Genomic DNA, 21,777 nt, shown 5'->3' with positions numbered 1-21,777 from the left:
TAACAAGCCTACTGTCATGACAGTGAAGAGGTGGACCAGTGGAGACATTGTAAAGCTACAAGGCTGCTTTAAATCCACATATTGGACTGTTGTTGAAGAGACACTAGAACCAAATTACAGTTACATCATATATCTTCTGCAAGGACATCTGCATTTCTGTTACCAAAGAATAGCCCCACCAGTTCATACAGAAGTTCCTGTAGTTACTGAGTAATAATTCTGTGTGTAATAAGCCATTGAGTGTTAAGGGGTTAGGACAGTCCTGGGACCTACGCTAAAGTTCTGGTTGTGGACTTCAGCTTGGTTTTTAACACCATTGTTCCTGAGCCTCTGCAGATCAAACTGTCCAAACTTTCAGTTCCAGATCCCATCTGCCGGTAGGTCATTGATTTCCTGATCAACAGGCAGCAGCAGCTGCAGCAAGAGTACCACAGGGCTCTGTGCTCTCACCCCTTCTCCTCGGTCATTACACAAGAAATCATCTGTGAAGATCTTTAAGATTACAGGTGCTGGGTACGCGGTAGTGATGATAATGCCATGCACTGTTAATGCTGCGATTCCAATGCTGGGCATAATCCTGTGATAGCAAACTTAACACTGCGATGCCGTTGCTGGGCAAGGCCGCTGGTCAACACTGTAGTGATGCTAACACTACAATAGCAATGTTAACACTGCGATAGCAATGCCACTATAGCAATGCTGGACAGTAGCGACCTTGACACACACATTGATGCAACACTGATGCTGGGTGTTTTCATAACACTTCCCTTTATAAGAGTAAGAGTAGAAAAGCAACCTCTATCAAACATAACTGTTACCTGCTCCACCAAAAACAAATGGTTAAATAATTTAACCATTTAATAATGTATTGTAAGAATGCATCAGCCATGCATATCATAGTATAGTGCTTAATAAAGACTACAATAATACAATATTACAAAATACTACACAATTAAATTGTACGTCATTGTACGTCAAATCGTAATACTTGTACATACATGCAAGTTTCTCTGCTCATTTTGGTACTGAATTACTACTACTCATTAGTATCATCTACAGGAGAGCCCCACTGTATTTTAATGATTTATTATCTATTATGTATTATCCATAATTACCACATTTATCTCACAAACTGGATGGCAACAATCAAGAATGATCTTAGGCAACAATTTGTAGAATTGTTGTAGGTTTTTATCCTAATTATGAGGTCAAGTTGCTGGTAACTTTAGGCTCATCTAAAAAAAAAAAAAAGATAATTAACAGCAAACTATTAATGATCATTTCAGTCACTTACTTTGCCTCTCTCCTTGCCCGGTGTCAGGAACCACAGACATTCAGAGTAATTTACCCACGTTCTGTTTTCCACTGACACCCAAGACCCATTCACGTCACACTTACGGTATGCATAGCCTGCAACGAGACACAACAGTATTAGAGAGGTCATCCTGGTTCTGGTACAATGTGTTATGGACAGATTAATCTTAATCTTAATATTAAGCAGAACTTTTGTCTGACATGAGACCTTGTTATGTTTGCCGAAAAATCTAACACTGCTTTGCGAAGAAACAACTGCATAACAACTGATGGTGGTAATATTATTGTGGTACTATGATTGTTTAAGGATATCATACAACAGTGCATCAGAACTTGCCACTGAGCTAATTATAAATTCTACACTGTATCAGAGAATTCTTCAGCAGAGTGTCAGATCATCTGTCCAAGAACTGAAGTTGAAGCACAATTGGGTCATGCAACTTGACAATGACATACAGCATACTAACTGACTATAAGTCTACCTAGACTTTTTTTGGGGGGCAGTGGTGGCTCAGTGGTTAGAGTGCCGGGCTATCGATAACAAGGTTGTGGGTTCGATTCCCGGGCTCGACAAGCTGCCACTGTTGGGCCCTTGAGCAAGGCCCTTTACCCTCTCTGCTCCCCTGGCGCTGGAGTTGCCCACCGCTCTGGGTGTGTGTGTACTCACTGCCCCTAGTTCACTAGTGTGTGTGTTCACTACCACAGATGGGTTAAATGCGGAGGACACATTTTGCTGTACAGTGTACACTATACAGTGACAAATACCTTTAGACAAAGTAAGAAACAATTGCAAAAGCAGTCAAAGTCTTGGGGGCAATCACTTTTTCACACAGGTGGACTGGATGTTGAATATGTAGGCTATGTTGCCACAAGGTCCTTTTTATACATCATTAGGCTTTGGTTTAAAATGCAAAGTGCTCAAATTCAACTTTCTGTTTTTTTCTGCTTTTGTTTTCTGTTTCTTTCCTGACACTTAAAAATATTAATTTTAATAACCTGTATTTAATGGCTGTTTTGACTGGAAATTGGGGTGAGGTTTGGACTTTAGGAGAACTTTAAATGGAAGTCAAAACAAAAAATATATTAAGAAATTCTGTGCCATTTTTGAGCATTGTTATTGGTCCATTCATCATGAACCTTTGACACAATATGAAAACTGCCAAAAATGGAGATACAACATTTTTGTGTGACAGCAATAATACGCAGAAAAGCAAAAGTCATACCGTTGTGATTGAAGTCATACACGTAGCTGGGGCATGGCACTTTGGTGATGGCCCCTAACGAGCCCTGGGGCCAGCAGATGAGTCCATCCCATCCAGGAGCACATACTTCATCTATATGGACATGCAAAACACACAGCACACTTGTCTAAACTTAGACATGTATATGTCTTAATAATTATATGTTTATGTATATTATATATTACAACATCATATTTCATACAGCATCTCTCTCCAAAAATACCTTTCTGATATAGCCTGATTCCAAACCTAATATTAACATTGAAAAATCATTAACTGTGAGAAAATGTCTTTACTAATTTCACACAATGAACACTGCGGTAACACCATGCAGCTATTCAAAGAGCAGTGTGTGTGTGTGTGTGTGTGTGTGTGTGTGTGTGTGTGTGTGTGTGTAGGTGGGTGAATAATGGAATAAAATTACTCTTCTGATTTTATCAGGGCCCCTGTCCTGTCAGTCACCTGCCACACTGCCCCACTGCCCACACCCATTATGTGTTTATGGCCTGAATCAACAGGCTGTACCAACCTGTTTAGGGCGTAAAGGAGTTAACAAGTTTTACCCCTCATTAAAGCTGTCAAGTCCAAAGGCACCTTGCTTATTATGTGTTCGGGTTAGACGAAGAATAGACTAAGTCTATCTGTATTATTATGTTTAGCTAGATAATAAGTGTTTAATACAATGTTATTATCTATGGCATTTTATTATGTCCATATGATCTTTTGGTAAGAGTGATAAAGAAGGACCTGGACTGCTATCACCTTCATAAAACGTATCGATTTGTCTGAACCAAACAAATAAAGGTCTGGATGTGTTCTGACAGAGTATATTTACATAGATAAGACTGGTTGGCTTGTTAGTTAACAGGGGTTTAATGCCAGGAGTGCTTATAGGCCATTTGTTCTGGAATGAGGAATTTAATTGCATACTGTCATGGGGCATTAGATACATGCTTTAAGTCATGTAAGTAATAGGATCTTGATTAGTGTTTCAGCTTTGGTTTGGATGAAGATTTCCTTTATTGGTGGTCCTATATGGAGTCTGGTAGCAGTGTAAATCCAGTGTTTCCTAGCAACATTAGACTAGCGCCTCCCTTGGCTGTCTTGGCTGTTCGACTGCACAGGGTGAGTAATATATTATGTTTATTAGATTTTTTTGTCAAAATATTTCTGTAATATATACCATATTAACAAAAGTATTGGGACTCCTGCTTACCATTTGTTTTGTTTTTTTTTAATCAAGGGTAGTTTATCCTGTAACTGTATTTACTGTACTTTGGCCTGCACTGAATAAAAGCTGAAGGAATACCACTGTTACTCTCTACAGTCAAGCAAGTTTTAAAACCTCCAAATTCAACACCTTCGATCTTGGCTAAAGTTTGCCGCTGACCACACACAAACAAAGAATTCAACCCCAAGAACACTGTACCAAATGCGAAGAACAGTGGTGGTAACATTTTGCTGCAACATTCATGTCCATTTAATAATGCCTATGTAATTAATCAGTATAATTGCATGTAGAAGTGAGAGGGGTGCAAATCTGATCAGAGTGAGCAGAATCCAGTACATGAAAGCATGTGTTTCATACAGTTTCAAAACCTTCACACCTAACAGTTCCTGAACTGAAGAATCTGAATGTTGGGATTGTCTACCTAAGGAAAGAACCACACTTGTGAGAGTTGGCAACTAGTTTTGACTAGTAGTGATTTTAGGACTGAGGACGTCATTTAGCACTATAATCTCCTACACAAAATATTTTACCATTGCACTTAACCACTCAAAACAACATGTTTACCCAAATCAGCAAATGAATTCTACTGTATTTTACAAGCTACTCTGTCAATCAATAAATAAATGAGAAAAATTATAATTATCATTAGGAAATGTATATGATGTTAAACATGTATATGCTGAATGTTCCAGATTTTTCATAGGAATGGATGTGTGTGAACAGAACTAACACTTTCATTACTTTTTTTGACTCATAAAAAAGTTTAAAGCATGATATAATAAAATAATTCCCACAGCAATATAAAAATCTAAAAATATCTATTACATTTCAAGGTAGTGAAGTCATAGTGGGCTATCGCTTAAAATGTTGTAAACCTTTAATTTAAGCTACATTTATCTGTAACATTAATGGGACACAAATTGTATCCAAATGAATCACACAGTTAATGCAAGAAAACATATCCAGAGCAGGGGGACTGCAGGACCATGGTTGGGAACCACTGACCTGAGAAACAGTTAGATTTTTGCCAAAGTAATACATCAGGGGAAGGCAGATAAAACTCAGACAAAGATCAGCACTTTGGAACAATGTGCTATGGATAGATGAATCCAAAGTAGATTTTTTTGGGCACAGTAACATAAGTGTGTAAACCAAACACAGTGGCAGTGGACCAGGCAACATGACAATGACCCAAAACATTCCAGTAAACTCACAAAGAAATGGCTTATAAAAAACAAATGGAGAGTTTTGGAGTGGCAAAGCGAAAGCCCAAATGATAATACTACTGAGATGCTTTGGGCTATGCATGCAAGAAATTCCTCAAATATCTGACAGCTGAAAGAATTCTGAATTGAGGAGTGGGTAAACACTTTCTCCCAGTCAAGGTCAGAGACATCTAATTGAGGTTTTTAAGTCAAAGGGTTAATTAAATATTAAATACATTTGTATTTTTTTTGCAAATGTGATCACCTTCATCTACAGTCATGGTCAAAGGTTTTTAGACATAAATCTTTTTTTATGGTGGCAGTTTGCAATTGCAATGAATTAGTAATTAGAGTAAGAGAAAAGAGTAATTACATTGCATTTCAGCCCTGACACAAAACCTTCCTGTTTGCTCAAGAGTATGTGTTAACAAGAACAAGGCAGGTGATATCTGCATCCAAGAACTTCAAAGAGAGAGGTCCAATTGCAGTAAAGAAGGCTTCAGGGCACCCAAGAAAGTCATGCAAGCTCCTGGACTGCCTCCTAAACAGGATGCAGCTACAGGATCGGGTCATCACCAGTGCAGAGCTTGCTCAGGAATGGCAGAAGGCAAGTGTGAGTGAATCTGCATGCACAGTCAGGTCAGAGGCTTCTAGAGGACGGCTTGTAGATGTCATGTAGATGACATTTTGCAGGAAGTATAGGGATTGGACTGTAGAACATTGGATGGTAGTTATTTTCTCTGATGAAGCCCCCTTCAAAATGATTGTCCAGAGAAGAAAAGGTGAGTCCTGTTTCATGCCAACAGTCAAGCATACGGAGACCATTAGTGTGTGGTGTTGCTTCTCAAAATATGGCCTATAAACACTTCCATGAATAAGGAACGGTATCAAAACAGCAACGTCTTTGTGGGTCCATGGCCAGGAAACTCCTCAGATCTCAATCCCCCAACTCTAAGTACTGATTAGGCAAAACTGGGTTGCAATCAGTCAAGATTTTGCCCATAAAGCTGGTATGCAGCAAGCCAAGGTGAATTGCAGAATTGCTTTTTATTGTACTTGTATACATTATATCATATAAACACCAGGCATAAAGGATCTTAAACAAAAGGTGTCCGTCTCAGAACTTTTGGCCACGTGTATATACTGTTTGAAGGAAAATCAAACACTGATAAGTTCACATTTCTAAAAACACCCAAAAAAGCTAATGGGCTGTCCCATTTTTTACTATGACTATATGTGAGGGTAAAAACTGACCTAGCCATGATATCTTACCTTTATTGTAGGCTTTAGACGTTTTAAATGACAAGCTCAACTTATCTAAATGAAATTCTAGAACCAGAGAATAATCATTGGTTTAGCACAAAAGAGCTAATAATAATCTACCACCATACAGCATTGGGCCAAGTCTTGTTGATTGACAGGGTGTAAGCATTTAATTATGGATTAGCTGGAGCAGCCATCTCCATGGTAGCATGTTTTTCAAAGAGCAGATTAAGATAAGGTCCAGCTCTGTAAAGACGGACAGCACAATGTCCATTCAAGCTGTCGGAGCATAGTTCCAGGCTTTAACTTGCTCTGAGATAGCCATTCTGAATGCTTTGCACCGGAAAACAGTAATTTTCCTTCTTTAGATCTTCTCTGCTCTCTCTAACTGCACAAGGGTCTGATGACTCACCGATCAAATTCCTCTCATCATGCCATGCAGTGCATAGGACACGGACAACATGTCATAGGTTCAGTACTTCAAGAGTACTTTTTGCAGGGGCCTCAGCTCTTTAAATGGAAAAAGGAAATACAGTGCTTGGACAAATATTGGTTTCTTCTTGCTTTGCTGTGTCATATTTTCAAACATTTTTAATAGGACAAAGACAACCTGAGAAAACGTATTGAAGGAAAACACTATCCACCCCCCCAGTTCCTCAATCAACCAATTAACCAAATTTAGCTGATAACTTCCCTTCAACCCTGCTGAATTCAAAGAATCACTTCAATAGAACATTTCTAGAAATGTGAATTAGGCTAAAAGGTCTCAACACAACAGGTAGCATATTATGCTGCAATCACAATCCCAGAAAAAAACAAGACAGGACATTAATGAGTCTGGAAAGGATTTCAAAGCCAGGTCTAAGACTCTGGGGCTCTAGTGAACCGTAATAATTAGCCATTATCCAACAACTGAGAAAAATTGGAGCTGGGGTAAATCTTTCCAGAAGTGCCAGTCTACAAAATCCCTTCTACAATGACACAACAACTAAAACACTTCCGAATTGCTCAACTCTTGTGCTTGTTCCCTTCATTTGTAGCTCCTCCTAGCACTAGTGATACTGCTGACGTCTCCTTCATATATGTGAAGCCAGCCACTTTTCAAACTGCCGCTGATGCTGCATTGTCAGGCGGCCAACACAATCAGAGGAAAGCGCTGGGTCCCCAGCTCTCTGCACCAGGAGACAGATGCCTGTGCTGGGCAACATTGCTTTAAGAGCAATGAGAGTGCCATCTACCCACCCAGACAGAGCACGGCCAATTGTGCTCTCTAAGAGAAAAAGAAAGATAACGGACAACTGTGCTCTCGCAGACTCCGGCCGCTGATGAAAAAGTGGCATGGCTCGGGTTTCAACATCCGGGCCATAAGCCATTTGGAGCCTGTTAGAAGACATGCATTTTTGGACAAGCTGAAACATACAGAAGCGACATCTGAAGTGAAAGAAGCATGTGGACCGACTGGTAAAGTAATTTTACAGCAGATGCAGTTCACAGTTCTTGCAAGCATTGTCCTGCGAAAATTAACCGGACATAGGCTTTGTGTTTGCGTACTCATGTTAGGTATGTTTCTGGCCTAACAGTATGCTGCATTTGGGTACAAACACAAGTTCCACTCTGCTTTCTTGATGCTTTAAAATATCTCACGGTTCTTCCATTGCTTATCTGTGTGTCAAAACACCAGATTTACTACCCCTGCTTTTAATCTATGATTGAACATTTGATAACCCACTTTACAGTGGCATACAAAAGAGCACCCTTGCTCAAAATATGTGTGATTGTAAATAGTTAAGTGAGTAGAAAATGAACAGATCTTCAAAAGAAGACGCGTTTCTTTAACATTTCAACAAAAACAAAACTAATTCTGTTATATTCATAGGCTGTTTTACATGCACTGCTATTTCGTGGCTGGGGGAGTGTGAGGCAAAGGAAAACCCTTTAGCTTTCACCAATTAAAGTCCACTGTGGATTTCACTGCCATCCTCTATTCATCTTTAGCTTTTTTAGAGATAATGTGATATTTGCTTCCAGAATTTGCTGGTACTTAACTGAATCTGAAGTGATTTTTTCCCCTCTCTACCAGTGAAATTGTTCCTGTGCCACTAGCACAAAAGCATGATCCATCCATCCACATGCTTAATACTTGGTGTTTTTTATGTCTCTGTATTATGTCTCCTTTTTATCTAAACATACATTTGCTCACTGCATCCTAAGTTCTATTTTATCTTGAACCTGTCCTATATGTAGCAGGTGTGTTTAAATGTTTATCTGACAATGTTAGACACTAAACATTGTCGAAAGAAGGTGGGCAAGGTTTTCTTCTGATGATTCCTCTATAAAGGTCATGTTTGTGCAGGTGTTGCCCCACCACACAAGAGTGAGCTAAATCCTTCAGAAGGTCTTTAGCAGTCAAAAAGGAGTTTTAATTTGCCTTTCTAGCAATTCTTCAAGCGGTTCTCTCTGAAAGCTTTCCTGGTCTTTCAGACCTCAACTGAAGCAGCACTATTCCTGTTAACTGTCATATCTTAATTACAAACTGAGGAAACGGCTACCTGTGCTTGACTGATCTATAGAGGAGCCTATGGCAAAGTTTCAGGAGTCAGAGTGTTCAAGCTTTGAGATTTGCATCACCTGCCCTTTCCTAACAATGACTGTGAACAAGCCGTAGCCCTAACAAGCTAATTAAGGGTCTGAGACATTGGTAAAAGTCAAAAAGTGTCCCATTTTTACTATTCATGAAACATGAGTCAACAGTACTGTAAGAGGACTATTACTTGAAGAGTATTTATTCTCATTCTTGTCTGCCATTCAAAAATCCAGTTTAAGGCCTATTCGGACAGGATTAGTTTTGCATTTGGAGGTGAAGTAATGTAATTTAACCACAGGATGTAAAAAATTTTACGACTGATTTCCATGGGATAAGAAATCTCTGCATAAATAACTGAGTTGGGAGTGGCTACTCGATTATTATAATGAAATTGTGGTGTAAAAAATTAGCAACATGTTCATAATACGTATGTAGGCTATTGGCTATGCTACACTTGAGAAAAGCTTTTCCAAACAACATGACGGAATATTTACTCACGTCAATTCATACAGTATTAATATTTTAACCAATAAGGTTATTTTTACGGCTTGTTTTACAGAAGATAAAAGGTCTCATAAACTTTACTGCCGTAGGAGCACACAGTCCATAAAAATGACTGACATGGTGCATTCAAATGAGGCTAAAATCCCTGGAAAACTAACTACATCACCCCTCCTCCACATGTAAAACTAATCCTGTCCTAATGATAGATGCATGGATGGACGGAATAATAATATAAGAAATAAGCAAAAATAACAATAAATAGAATAAATGTAAAAATATGCATTTAGACCAACCAGGGATGAAAGGTAGTGCAGTTATAATAGGCCTTTAGACACAAAGTACCTAATATAATCATGGCACCGACTACAAAATTAAGACCTCAGTAGTCTATTAATTAAGAACTATCCATATGGTACTTTTCATGTCATTTAAGACCTCATTCAATACTAAAGTAATAACTACTTTTCTGCATATTCTGCCTATTGTGCAATGACTTCATTCGAATCCATTCGAATTTTTTTTGGTTCAGGGGCTGAGCTAGAATTCCCCATCACAATAGGAGTAAGTCTTCCGAAGACTTTGTATACAAAAGTGCCTGTGGACATTTTTGTATAGTTGTGGGTGGCTTAGGCTGAAGGGGAACGGCAATCAATTAGCCAAAGCAATTTCAATAGCCTTTGATCAAAAATGCATGGAGAAGAATGGAGACCAGCCCTAAACAAATCTTGCTTTGAGAAAGCAATGCGTCTGAGAGAATGTGTGGGAAGCCTTTGGAGATTATAGAGCTAAATTAAGACATAGACTGAAGACGGAGTTGTGAGAAGGTGTGAAGCAAGATTCTTCTGCAGAAGCAGGAAGCCTCTGCTTAGAACAGATACAGGTTACTATAATCAAAGCATTCCTTTGTCCCGTTCTCAATCCTACTGTGGAACTCATTCTCTGTAACATTGTTCCCTCTGACTTTGTCTTTATACGTGTTTTGCACAAACTCATTATTTCTATAAATTGTTCTCTCCTTTAGAGTTTCTCTACATCCATAGCCATTCCCTCCCATCAGGAACATGCTAACTGAAAGGCTTTTGATAAGGGAAACAAATCCGAAGTCACACATGTCCCAGGCCATATCAGGTATGTTTCAGCACAAACTGGCATAACACACATATGGATGTGCTGCGTGCCTGCCTGCTGTCAGTTCACAGGAATTCAGTGCACTACTGCCTTAAGCAGTGCTTCAGTGCTTCAGTTAACGGCCATTCTTAATTTAGGCCAGTCCTGTACAATCTAAATCTAACTTTAAGCCTTTAAATTTAATTAATTCAGAGTGAAATTGGCAGCGCACAAGCTGTCCAGTCAGGCACATCATGCTACAAAGAGATCTGTCTGGAATAAAGTTACCCAAAAGCAATTTCTAAGGCTATGGGCTCCAAAAAAGTACAAACAGACCCATCCTGTCAAAATGGAGAAAATCTGGGACAGTCAGTGATCTTCCCCAAATCTCTTCTTCCCCCCAAAAAGCCAGGCATGAAATCATCCAAGTATGAGAAGTAACATCCAAGAAGTAACACACAAAAATGAGAACTGCAGGTCTCTCTTCCCTTAGCTACTGTTCATGATACAACTATCAGGAACCCCCTGGGCAAGAATAGGATCCATGGTAGAACAGCAGAAACCTGAAAAAGTAGAATATAAATGCTTGTCTCGAGTTCTGGAACAGTGTGCTATGGACAGGAGAATATAAAATATAAAATATAGAATGAAAAAGTTGAGCTTTTTGCCTAATATGGGCCACGTTATGTCTGGCAAAATCTTGACAATGCTTATCAAAAAAAGGACCTTATATCAACTGTGGTGGTGTGATGGTTTGGAATGTTTTGCAGGCACCTGGTGTCTTACACCTGGTGTCTTACTTACTGGGGCAGTGGTGGCTCAGCGGTTAGAGTGCAGATTCCTGGGCTCGGCAAGCTGCCACTGTTGGGCCCTTGAGCAAGGCCCTTTACCCTCTCTGCTCCCCGGGCGCTGGAGTTGGCTGCCCACCGCTCTGGGTGTGTGTGTGTGTACTCACTGCCCCTAACACATGTGTGTGTGTGAGTGTGTGTTCACTACCAGATGGGTTAAATGCGGAGGACACATTTCGCTGTACAGTGACAAATACAAATACATGCACCTTACTACCATTGGGGTAAATATGAATTCTGCTCTGTATTAGAGAATTATTCAACAGAATTTCTCAGGCCATTTGTTCATGAGCTGCAGCTCAGTTGGGTCATGCAACAAGACAATGATCCAAAGAACATAAGTAAGTCTTACAATGGTTTAGAATCCTGAAATGTCTATAGTTGTTAATTCTGTGACACTAATTAACAACTACGAAATCTGCTTATAGTTACTTACTAGTGTGTTACTAGACGCTGTGACATGGACTGTACCACACTCTACTGTGTGGTAATAATATTCTGAGATAGCTGTGTATATCACACTGTTGTGCTTTTTGTTCCCTCAGGATTCCTTTTATGCATTATTATGTTTTTTTTTTTAAATGTAATATCAGTCAGTGTTCAGCATTCGTTTTACTGAGACAGCAAGCACACATTTTCACAGCAGTGCATACACCCACTTCTTTAACTATATGACAGCAATACAAGCTGAACTGGCTAAGAAAGTACACAGGCCTGCTGCCTATTGTTTACCAGGCCAGCTGTATTGCGCTTCAGGCCAATGACAAGTGTGGCTGTGTGAATGAAAGCATATAAATGTGAAGAGCAAAGTGCAGGTGCAGAGCAAGTGTCTGAACACTCCTAATGAATGCATTCAGCTACTTTAAGTTGCAACCATTACTAACATAGATAAACGTACACACACAGCTTGTCTTGTCTCTGTGGAGAAGTAATGCCAATAGAATAGCTCTGGAGCAGAAAAACCTTAACTTATTAACACCATGCCTAATGCCAGGCCTGGAGGGGTATGAAGCCCCCCAGCATTCAGCTGTGGAGCAGTGGAACTGTGTTCTCTGGAATTATGGTGACGGTGCTCCATTCAATATTTTGGGGATGAGCTGGGGAGTTGAGGATGAGGTGGGTTTGTAATCATCCAACATCCTGACCTCACTAACACACCTGTCGCTAAATGCAAACTAATCCTAACAACAATGCTCCTCCAAGATCTAGTGGACAGTAGAGACAGTTACTCCAACGAAAGCAGGAAAAAACTCTTTTTCAATACCGTTGATTTCAGAAGAAAAAATGAATAAGCAGGTGTCCCAATTTTGTTCATGTAGCATAGGAGCATATGTGTGTATAAGAATTACAGAATAATTAGAATGCTATTTATCCCATGACAAAGTCTTCCATCTCATTTAACTCAGACAGACAGAGCTTGTAATGAGCTGATAGATGTTTAATATTCCTGTACATACCTACCAATGAATATCCTATTAGTGCTTAAATGAATGGGTTTCTTCTATTAATGAATGGCTCTGGCTCTTGTGTGTGTTTGGTAGCTGTCATATGTGACTAACTGAGCTGAATGATGGTGGGGGGCAGCTACAGAACTGGCTTTATATTTTTGGACGAACCTGAATCTTCTACAGTCGAATGTGCAATTTTCGTTGAAATAACATAAACATGTTAAATGTATCCAGACCTCACCTTCATCATGAGGAGAACACATTTTACTGGAAACTTGAAGAATATTTTAGACAAAATTTTTTTCTTCTGTGTGCACTCTGCAAGCGGTTCATTTCACTGCTCTTATGAAATAAATAAATAAATAAATAAATATATATATATATATATATATATATATATATATATATATATATATATGTACCCATCTACACTGGAATATGTAAATTACATCTGGTGCTCTATCAGAATTTTTAGAGAATTGGCAGCATTAGCAAGAGATCCATCTGTCTGGCTTGTGCCACACCAGTGCAATTGTGCAACACACTGAAACACTGAAACAGCAGTAAGCTATTGAAAGTGAAAATTCTGCAGTGAGCACATGATGATTTCCCATATATACTCTCCACTGAACGACAACAATGCACTTTGTTATAGCCTTTTATATAAAATAGTGATGTTCCTTGGTTGTTACGGTCAAAAAACCCTAGAACGTACACTACCTTTGACACTTAATATGATAAAATTAGCTTCTGACAGGGTACACCTTTGAGTACATGTGATATGTATGTTACTTATTTATTTAATTTAGGTGATCCACAAGCCAACACACTTGGTCAAACTGTTGCCCCAAAATGGATATTTCAGAAAACCCAGTAATAACTAATGTGTAAGTAAGAATAGGAGAGGTCCAATACAGGTCCCACAACATTTTCTGCCCATGCATTACTTAGTCCACTGCTATAAAAAAAGAAAAACTTCTTGGTCTGGTTTGTTTTGTGCAAAACGTATATGCTTTAATAAAATTATGCAAACCTAAAAATCAGTTCAAATGACAAAAAGCAATATTCTCCATGAATTCAAAATTTCCCAATACTTCAAAACAACCTCTGGCCCTTTTTTTCCCCCCACTAGACTTCCTCCAATCACTTCAGTAACCTGAAACGGCCACACTGCACTGTGTTTGAAGAAAGCAGCAATATCAAATAATGGTTCCGATTTACTAAAGCCATGTTGTTCCTCAATCCAAATCTTATGAAAGCTTCAAATTAACCTTGACTCTTTTCCATTTCTTCAGTTTAGATTCAAAGGCTTTCACAAAAATATCCCCTATCAGGTAACAGTTAATAGACCTTTACAACACTTCCGCATTCATTAAACGACTTCCTGTCGTGTTGTAAATAATGACTGAAGTACTGACCCTGCCTAAATACACCCATAATTCAACCAAATACACTTACCAGAGTTTACATACAACCAAGCTTAAACTCCAGCCCAAAAACTCATCATGTGTCTTTTTTTTAACAAGGCCACTAATGAAATGAGTTAAACTGAACCAGAATGAACACAGGGCTGAATGGTGGGAGAGGTTTCCTTATGTTTGCGATTAAAAATGCTAAACTCGACAATCAACGTTAATTCATTCAACATTCATTTAAATTGTTCTCAGCAAGGTTTGGATAAAACCTTTTTGGATAAAACATTTTAGCACAGTTTAATGTAGAAAAACTATGCTGTGTCTCTGCTAGTTGTGGTATTCAGGACCCTTGCTAATGTTGCTAATGTTCACATGGACTGTTCTCCTGCAAAAGGACGCTCAGTAAGTGCTAGTCTTTAGTCTGTCCATTCAGAGAACTGTTGTGATGATGAACATAAAGAAACATCCTGCTTTGAAAAACTCGTCACAGGTGGATTCTGCCGTCTGAATGCAGCTGCTTTTGCACTGAAGGCTTTCGCTTTTTGCAGCTGAGCTCTGTGCAGCGGTAAATGTTCAAAGCACAAATGTTCTAAACTTTAGCCTTTCATCCATGTTGGAGGGACAAGACATGCCAACTGCCCTCCTGTTGGCGAGCGCTCTGTTAACTGTTGCAGGCTGAAGGTCCAGGTTAGCTTGACAATGACAAGGAATAGTCTGCCTGAGAAACTTTTTTTCCAGTCGGAACAGAGATGCCTTTTATAAGTTGCTGAATGTCTATGTATGTCCCACCACTCCGGCGTACTGACTCATTAAGTTCCAGCTTTAGACATGTCAGTAATCCAGATAAACAGAGTCTAAAAGGAAACTATAGCACCTGCAAGTAAATGCGTGTGTCCACGCGGAGGCGAAAGGTCTGCGTAGGTGTAATGACCAACCTGCAGGGTCGTGCTCGGAGATGTTCTGGAGGCACTGGAGTTTAATGTCATAGAGCAAGAGAACTTGCTCTTGAGCTGTTAGCCCCACCTCAGGATCCATCTGCTGTACATGAAAGAGGAAGAACAGACATATGGTTGTTATTCACAAATGTGTGGGATTTTTACACCTTTTGAGGCCTGATTATGTTAAGTGTTACAGCATTGATTTAAACTGGTCTTTTTCAGAAGCGGCTAAAAATAACATCTATACCGTTTGTCATCCACCCCTCCCCACATATTTTCAGCCTCTGCTGATAAGAATCTTTAAATACTGCAACACTTTGAAATACAGTGAAACTAATATTTCTAGTAGTCCACTCTATACATATGACCCTGTCTGTTTTCAAGCTAAAAGACACGTGCTGTACAGGGCTAGGATAGTAGCGTTAGCTGAGGCTACCTGGCCTTAGTGTTTCTTTGTTCACCTAAAGACCAGCTGCCGAGCCTTTAGCTTAAGGCTTGTTTAATTATTTCTCATTTAAAAAATGTTGTCCAGTCACAGTGTCTTAAAGCACTGTTTTTTAAGATGTTGAGACTATGATGATATACAGCCACGAAAAGGAGATAACAGAAAAAAGTAAAATAAATAAATAAATAAATAATAAACTACATATGACTACATTTAGGGCAACCAAGACTTCTTTCTGAACCTTTTTCCATAAATATATATAAAATGAGTTTATGAGTTTATTAAAATGAGTCTTATTAAAGTTGCAACAGATTTGATGGATATTGATAAACCTGTCACTGAACCTTGTTTGCAAGCAGAAAAAGACCTCCAAGCAAAGTGTGGAAGCTTCAAGGAGAAGGCACGCCAATGTCATTAATCTGTTGAAAAGCAGCATGGCCTGGGCGCAGCTTTCCTACCAGCATAGGGTATGTTTTCCTCTGAATGACCAGCTTTTCAACCACCTGGACCACCTAAGACCATCTGAAACCAGCACAAAAACAGGCCTTGAGCTGGAATTTTTAGCAGGGCGTACACTGTCCATCATTTCCAATTGGCAAATTCAGATAAGGTGACCAGTACTCACTGGACGTGTACAATTGCTCACACAAAGATTGTATAACCTCCATGGAAAAGCACTGTCCATAAGCCTAAGGCCAATGCTAATTGTCAGCTGGAGAGATATAAAGCTCACCAGCACTGGGGTATGGAGCAGCGGAATTGCATTGTGGAGATGCATCATGGAGAGTGCATTTATTAGGATATCTGATGCAACTGTTTGAACATATACATATGCAAACCAAGCATTAACCATAAAGCATTAATACATAAGAGCTCCGATGGAATCGTGGGGTGACTGTATTGCTACAACCCTTACACAACATTAAAAACTTTAAATTGAGCTTTTTCTATTGTCCACCAAAGATGCCCTCCATCGTAGTCCACAGATTTTCCAAGTCCTTGAGAGGCAAATTTTAAACCTTAAAATCTCATTTGTTGTATTCAAGTTCTTAATTTAAGCGCTGTGATTCGAGTGTTTTTGTGCTGACAGCTCTTTTGAGGTGCTAATTGGAAGCTACGCCAATATTCTCTTGATAGTCAAGTCAAGTAAGAGTTGTAGTGGTTCATTTGTTGGTCTGTTCATTTAAGCACGGTTATTCAAGTGGCTTTGTGCTCACTGAGCAGGCTGGATCAACATGTCATGACTTTCTGACATAAGCAGTATAACATATTTAAAATGCTTAGTGAAAAGCAATTCTGCTCTCTCAGACTCTGATCGCTGATGGCAAAGCGACATGGCTCAGCATTTGAACTCGCGGCCCCTGGGCCATAGCGGTAGCGCATTAGACCACTGAGAAGGATAATGGGTGACTGGAAGGATGCCCAAATTGAGTTCTTTGTTTTCTCAGAAACAAAAAACACATTCCACACACTTAAAGGATACTACAAGGTCTGCACGATATTTGAAAAACTGACATTGTGAAATTTTGATGTTCGATATATACTGTGATATTAAAAATACAGGCATTTTCACCAGAAATGTCCAGAAGTCAATGATCCAACATCCAATGTCATGATAATAATAATGCACTCTGTGTATCCAAGTAAAATGAATGATACTGGGCACATAAAATCTGTGTTTTGTTACCTCACAACCTGGAATTAAAAATAAAGTTTATTAGGGTTTGCATCATTTTAGTTACAAAACATGCCTGCAACTTCAATGTGCATAACTATTCACCCCGCTAAAGTCAGTACTTTGTACTTTTATTACAGCTGCAAGTCACAAGTCCACATCTTGCCACTAGGATTGTCGCCCATTCCTCAAGGCAAAACTGCTTCAGCTCCTGGAAGTTAGATGGTTTCTGCTAATAAACAGCAATCTTCAAGTCTGACCACAGATTCTCAATTGGCTTTGACTAGGCCATTCCAATTTCTTGAGTGTTGCTTTAGCAGTACGCTTTGGGTCATTGTCCTGTTGGAAGCGTACTTCCGTCCCAGTCTTAAATCACTGACAGACCGAAACAGGTTTTGCTCAAGAATAACCCTGTATTTAGCACCATCCATCTTCCCCTTGACTCGGACCAGTTTCCCAGTCCCTGCTGCTGAAAAACTTCCAGGTGTTTTGGAGTGATGAGATGTGTTGGTTTTGCACCAGGCGTAGAGTTTCCCTTGGTGGCTGAAAAGTTCAATTGTGGTCTCATCTGACCAGAGCACCTTCCTCCATACATTTATGAAGTCTCCCACATGCCTTTTGGCAAACTCAAAACGAGCCTTCCTTTTCCTTTTTTTTCTGTAAGTAAAGGTTCTTTTCTGGCCACTCTTCCATAAAGCCCAGCTCTATGGAGTGGGCCCAGCTCACTACCCAAAATATTCCTACACCAGCGGTTCTGCAGCCATGTGCGAGGTAAACAAACACACGTAATGGGGTGAAAACTTGATTCTGAATGCACTTTTTTCATGTGGTTCTCCTGCCGGTAAAACAGAGCGTTTCTGACAGTTTCAGACATTATGATCTGTTTTCATGTACCACTGTAAAGTAGTTCCACACTGCAGACTCTCAACATCCACACTGCTGCAGGCTGGGTAATAATGTCCGTTAATGACGGCTTGAGGACACCAGTTGGCGCTCTGAACACCGTGGAGAAAACAAAGACTCGGAACTGGACTGGGATTAATATAGTCAATACCCCATCTCCATCTACCATGAGGACTTTGTGTGTCAGGTTTGGGACCCATTGATAATGCACATGCTGTTTTTGTTTCTACAAGGGGCCTAGCTGGGGAAAAAAGGTTAATAGCGCATGATAGAGAGAGGCAGATCAAAACAGTCATGCTTTGATTAATTTCCTTTCATTTTTTTATCCATTATCCATCATTTGATTATTGATCTTTTCTCTTGCATCTCCTCTCTTGTCCGGCGCGTTCTTTTGAATAGCAAAAGCTGGAAAAAGCAAATTTTTTGGACTGCTGACAGATTTTTCATGTACTTGGCCCAGATCTTTTTTCCTCTACTGCCTTTAAGCCCTACTGGGAATACAACCGAATCTACTGATTATATTTCAATTATATGAAGAAACGCATAAGTACTGCAGTTCTTTTTTTTTTTTTTTTTACTGCAGGTCATTTGTTTTTCAATGTTTTACTCTCATCCACATAAAAAAACATGAGTATATGAGCATATTAACGCTGTAAACAAATGTATATCCAAAATATATATTTGTAATATTTATAATATATATTTTTTGATTGGACACTATTGTCATTGTCATTTTTTGCACAATTTCTTAGACAATCCCACATTACACTCTGGTCCAGCAAAGTAGTGGAGGGGTGTTTAGGGTTAGCTCACATTTAGGTGTTGGTTAAAGTTATGGTTAGGGTAAGGTTTAGGTTAAAATTGGACAGTGTTTAGGTTAGAATTACGTTTGCGTGTAACATTAGTAGGTTAGGTTATGGTATGATATTTGCATGTCTGGGCTGCGTCAGTTATTCATGCATATTTGCGAGGGTCTAACTATATTTAGGACACATTGTACGAATCCTGAAACGGACGTTTAGTCCCATATGTACAAATTCCTCTTGACACCAGGCTGGGAGGAGAGCACACTAACCAGCTAGTCAGTGCTGACAGCAACAGCAAACCACCGAGGGAGCTCTCCCCAACTGTCAGAGAGTAGAGAAACCATTCACAGAACACAGACACGAACTGAGGAAAAGTGTAAGGTAAATATCAACAACTAAAAATGATCAGCAACCAGACAGATCTTAATAAAGTGACTGTAAAAAATCAAGTCATTTATGCCAATATATATATTTCTACTTAAAAGCCTTTTTTCTATATATATTTATATATTATATTTTTATTTTTGATTGATTGATGTAGTGTTAATTTGGTGACAGATGTTGTATTTGAGTACAGAAAATGCTTCCTTTTAAAATTAAAATATAATATTATATATCATCTGATTATATAATTATATTTTTTCATCTGGTAAAATGTAAGATAGAATTTCAGTAAAACAATAAATAAATAAAAGAAGAAAATAGTGTGTATCTCTAAAATAGCATGTAAACAATTGGCAGAGTAAAACAGGAGGTTTCTGAGGTAAACACTGCTGGCTGTTAACGGCACTGATGGCAAGACTAGGACCTTGTAGTGGTGAGCATATGTGAGTGAATACTGCCGTTTCTCGCAGCATTTAATCAATATTATTGTAGTAAAATGAATAAATAAAAAAGCTAATTGAGTCAATAAGGACCAGCCTGAATCTAATATTATCCTCCACTCAGAATAACACTCACTGGCGGTTTAGTAGAGAGTCAGCCTGTAGAGTCAGCCTGTAGAGTCTGTGAGTAAAACACCTCCCTGAGGGGCCAGACTTTCCTTACATATCAGTGAAAATGCCTTTAAAAATGCTATCATGTTTTAAAAGCTGGTTTCATACCGGGGCAGCTGTTTCATTCATATCAACACTGAGCGCCCCGCTCCACTCACTGCTCAGGCTGATGATTATCTAGCCCCCCGGCAGCGCCGCTACTCAGCTCAACGTTCAAAGCCGGAGCGGAGTGAAGGGCTGGTTCAGGCGGCAGAGCCAGGCTAAAAAAACACAGGCTGTGTAAACAACAACAACAACAACAACAACAACAACAACAATTCAAAACGTAGTGTGAGAAAACGGGACACTGCAGAGTGAACGGATTCAGACGCTCAGAAGAAACCCAGCAAACGCTTTTCTCACCTGCGCTGAACTCCAGCAGAAAACTTGGAGGCAGATCCACAGCGCTGATGGCAGCATGCTAAAACCCCCCCAGAGCACCCCCACCCCCAGCAAAACAGGGCTTAATCTGCGCAGCACGCGGCGTAGTTTGGGCAAAAATGTCAGAGCAAAAACAGCCCTTAAAAAAAATGAGCCCTTTTTCCAGGTGCTGATCTGCAGCTGATGATCTGAACGACGCCACTGTCCGCTTAATTAAGAGTGTGTATGGCGCCGTGGTCGCTGGAGTTTTGAGGCGAGTCTGTCGATGTGAAGCAGAAGAGAGAGAGAGAGAGAGAGACTGAGAGAGAGACTGAGAGAGAGAGAGAGAGAGAGAGAGACTGAGAGAGACTGAGAGAGAGACTGAGAGAGAGAGAGAGTGAGACTGAGAGAGAGAGAGACTGAGAGAGACTGAGAGAGAGAGAGAGAGAGAGAGACTGAGAGAGAGAGAGAGAGAGAGAGAGAGACTGAGAGAGAGAGAGAGAGAGAGAGAGAGAGAGAGAGACTGAGAGAGAGACTAAGAGAGAGAGTGAGACTGAGAGAGAGAGAGACTGAGAGAGAGAGAGAGAGAGAGAGAGAGAGAGAGACTGAGAGAGAGAGAGAGAGAGACTGAGAGAGAGAGAGCCTGAGAGAGAGAGAGAGAGAGACTGAGAGAGAGAGAGCCTGAGAGAGAGAGAAAGAGCCTGAGAGAGAGACTGAGAGAGAGAGAGACTGAGAGAAAGAGAGAGAGAGAGAGAGAGACTGAGAGAGAGAGAGAGAGACTGAGAGAGAGAGAGCCTGAGAGAGAGAGAAAGAGCCTGAGAGAGAGACTGAGAGAGAAAGAGCCTGAGAGAGAGCCTGAGAGAGAGACTGAGAGAGAGAGAGAGAGAGAGAAAGAGCCTGAGAGAGAGCCTGAGAGAGAGACTGAGAGAGAGAGAGAGAGAGAGAGAGACTGAGAGAAAGAGAGAGAGAGCCTGAGAGAGAGAGAGAGACTGAGAGAGAGACTGAGAGAGAGTGAGACTGTGAGAGAGAGTGAGAGAGAGACTGAGAGAGAGAGAGAGAGCCTGAAAGAGAGAGAGAGCCTGAGAGAGAGAGAGACTGAGAGAGAGAGAGACTGAGAGAGAGAGCCTGAGAGAGAGACTGAGAGAGAGAGAGAGACTGAGAGAGAGAGACTGAGAAAGAGACTGAGAGAGAGAGAGACTGAGAGAGAGAGAGACTGAGAGAGAGACTGAGAGAGAGAGACTGAGAGAGAGAGCCTGAGAGAGAGACTGAGAGAGAGAGAGAGAGAGACTGAGAGAGAGAGAGACTGAGAGAGAGAGAGAGACTGAGAGAAAGAGAGAGAGCCTGAGAGAGAGACTGAGAGAGAGACTGAGAAAGAGAGACTGAGAGAGAGAGACTGAGAGAGAGAGAGAGACTGAGAGAGAGATAGACTGAGAGAGAGAGAGACTGAGAGAGAGAG

The 21,777-nt window shown here is 40.1% G+C and overlaps 1 protein-coding gene across 2 annotated transcripts in view; it reads right to left on the bottom strand.

Annotated features, from left to right (window-relative positions):
• Window positions 1–20,594, bottom strand: part of pth2rb (parathyroid hormone 2 receptor b) — a 71,741-nt gene extending 51,147 nt beyond the window's left edge. Inside the window, exons 1-4 of one of the 2 annotated variants that reach the window (XM_072671528.1) lie at window positions 20,325–20,594; window positions 15,096–15,198; window positions 2,538–2,648; window positions 1,295–1,410 (exon numbers count right to left, since the gene is read on the bottom strand). In XM_072671528.1, coding sequence (XP_072527629.1) covers window positions 1,295–1,410; window positions 2,538–2,648; window positions 15,096–15,198; window positions 20,325–20,381 — 387 coding nt within the window. In that variant the 5' untranslated portion in view covers window positions 20,382–20,594. The remainder of the gene's footprint in view (window positions 1–1,294; window positions 1,411–2,537; window positions 2,649–15,095; window positions 15,199–20,324) is intronic. The other variant, XM_072671529.1, reaches the window with a different exon arrangement.
• Window positions 20,595–21,777: the final 1,183 nt, after the last annotated feature.

The sequence above is a fragment of the Salminus brasiliensis genome, chromosome 25, assembly GCF_030463535.1.
Source record: "Salminus brasiliensis chromosome 25, fSalBra1.hap2, whole genome shotgun sequence".
Taxonomy (NCBI): Eukaryota; Metazoa; Chordata; class Actinopteri; order Characiformes; family Bryconidae; genus Salminus; species Salminus brasiliensis.
This window is presented reverse-complemented; position numbering and strand designations above follow the sequence as displayed.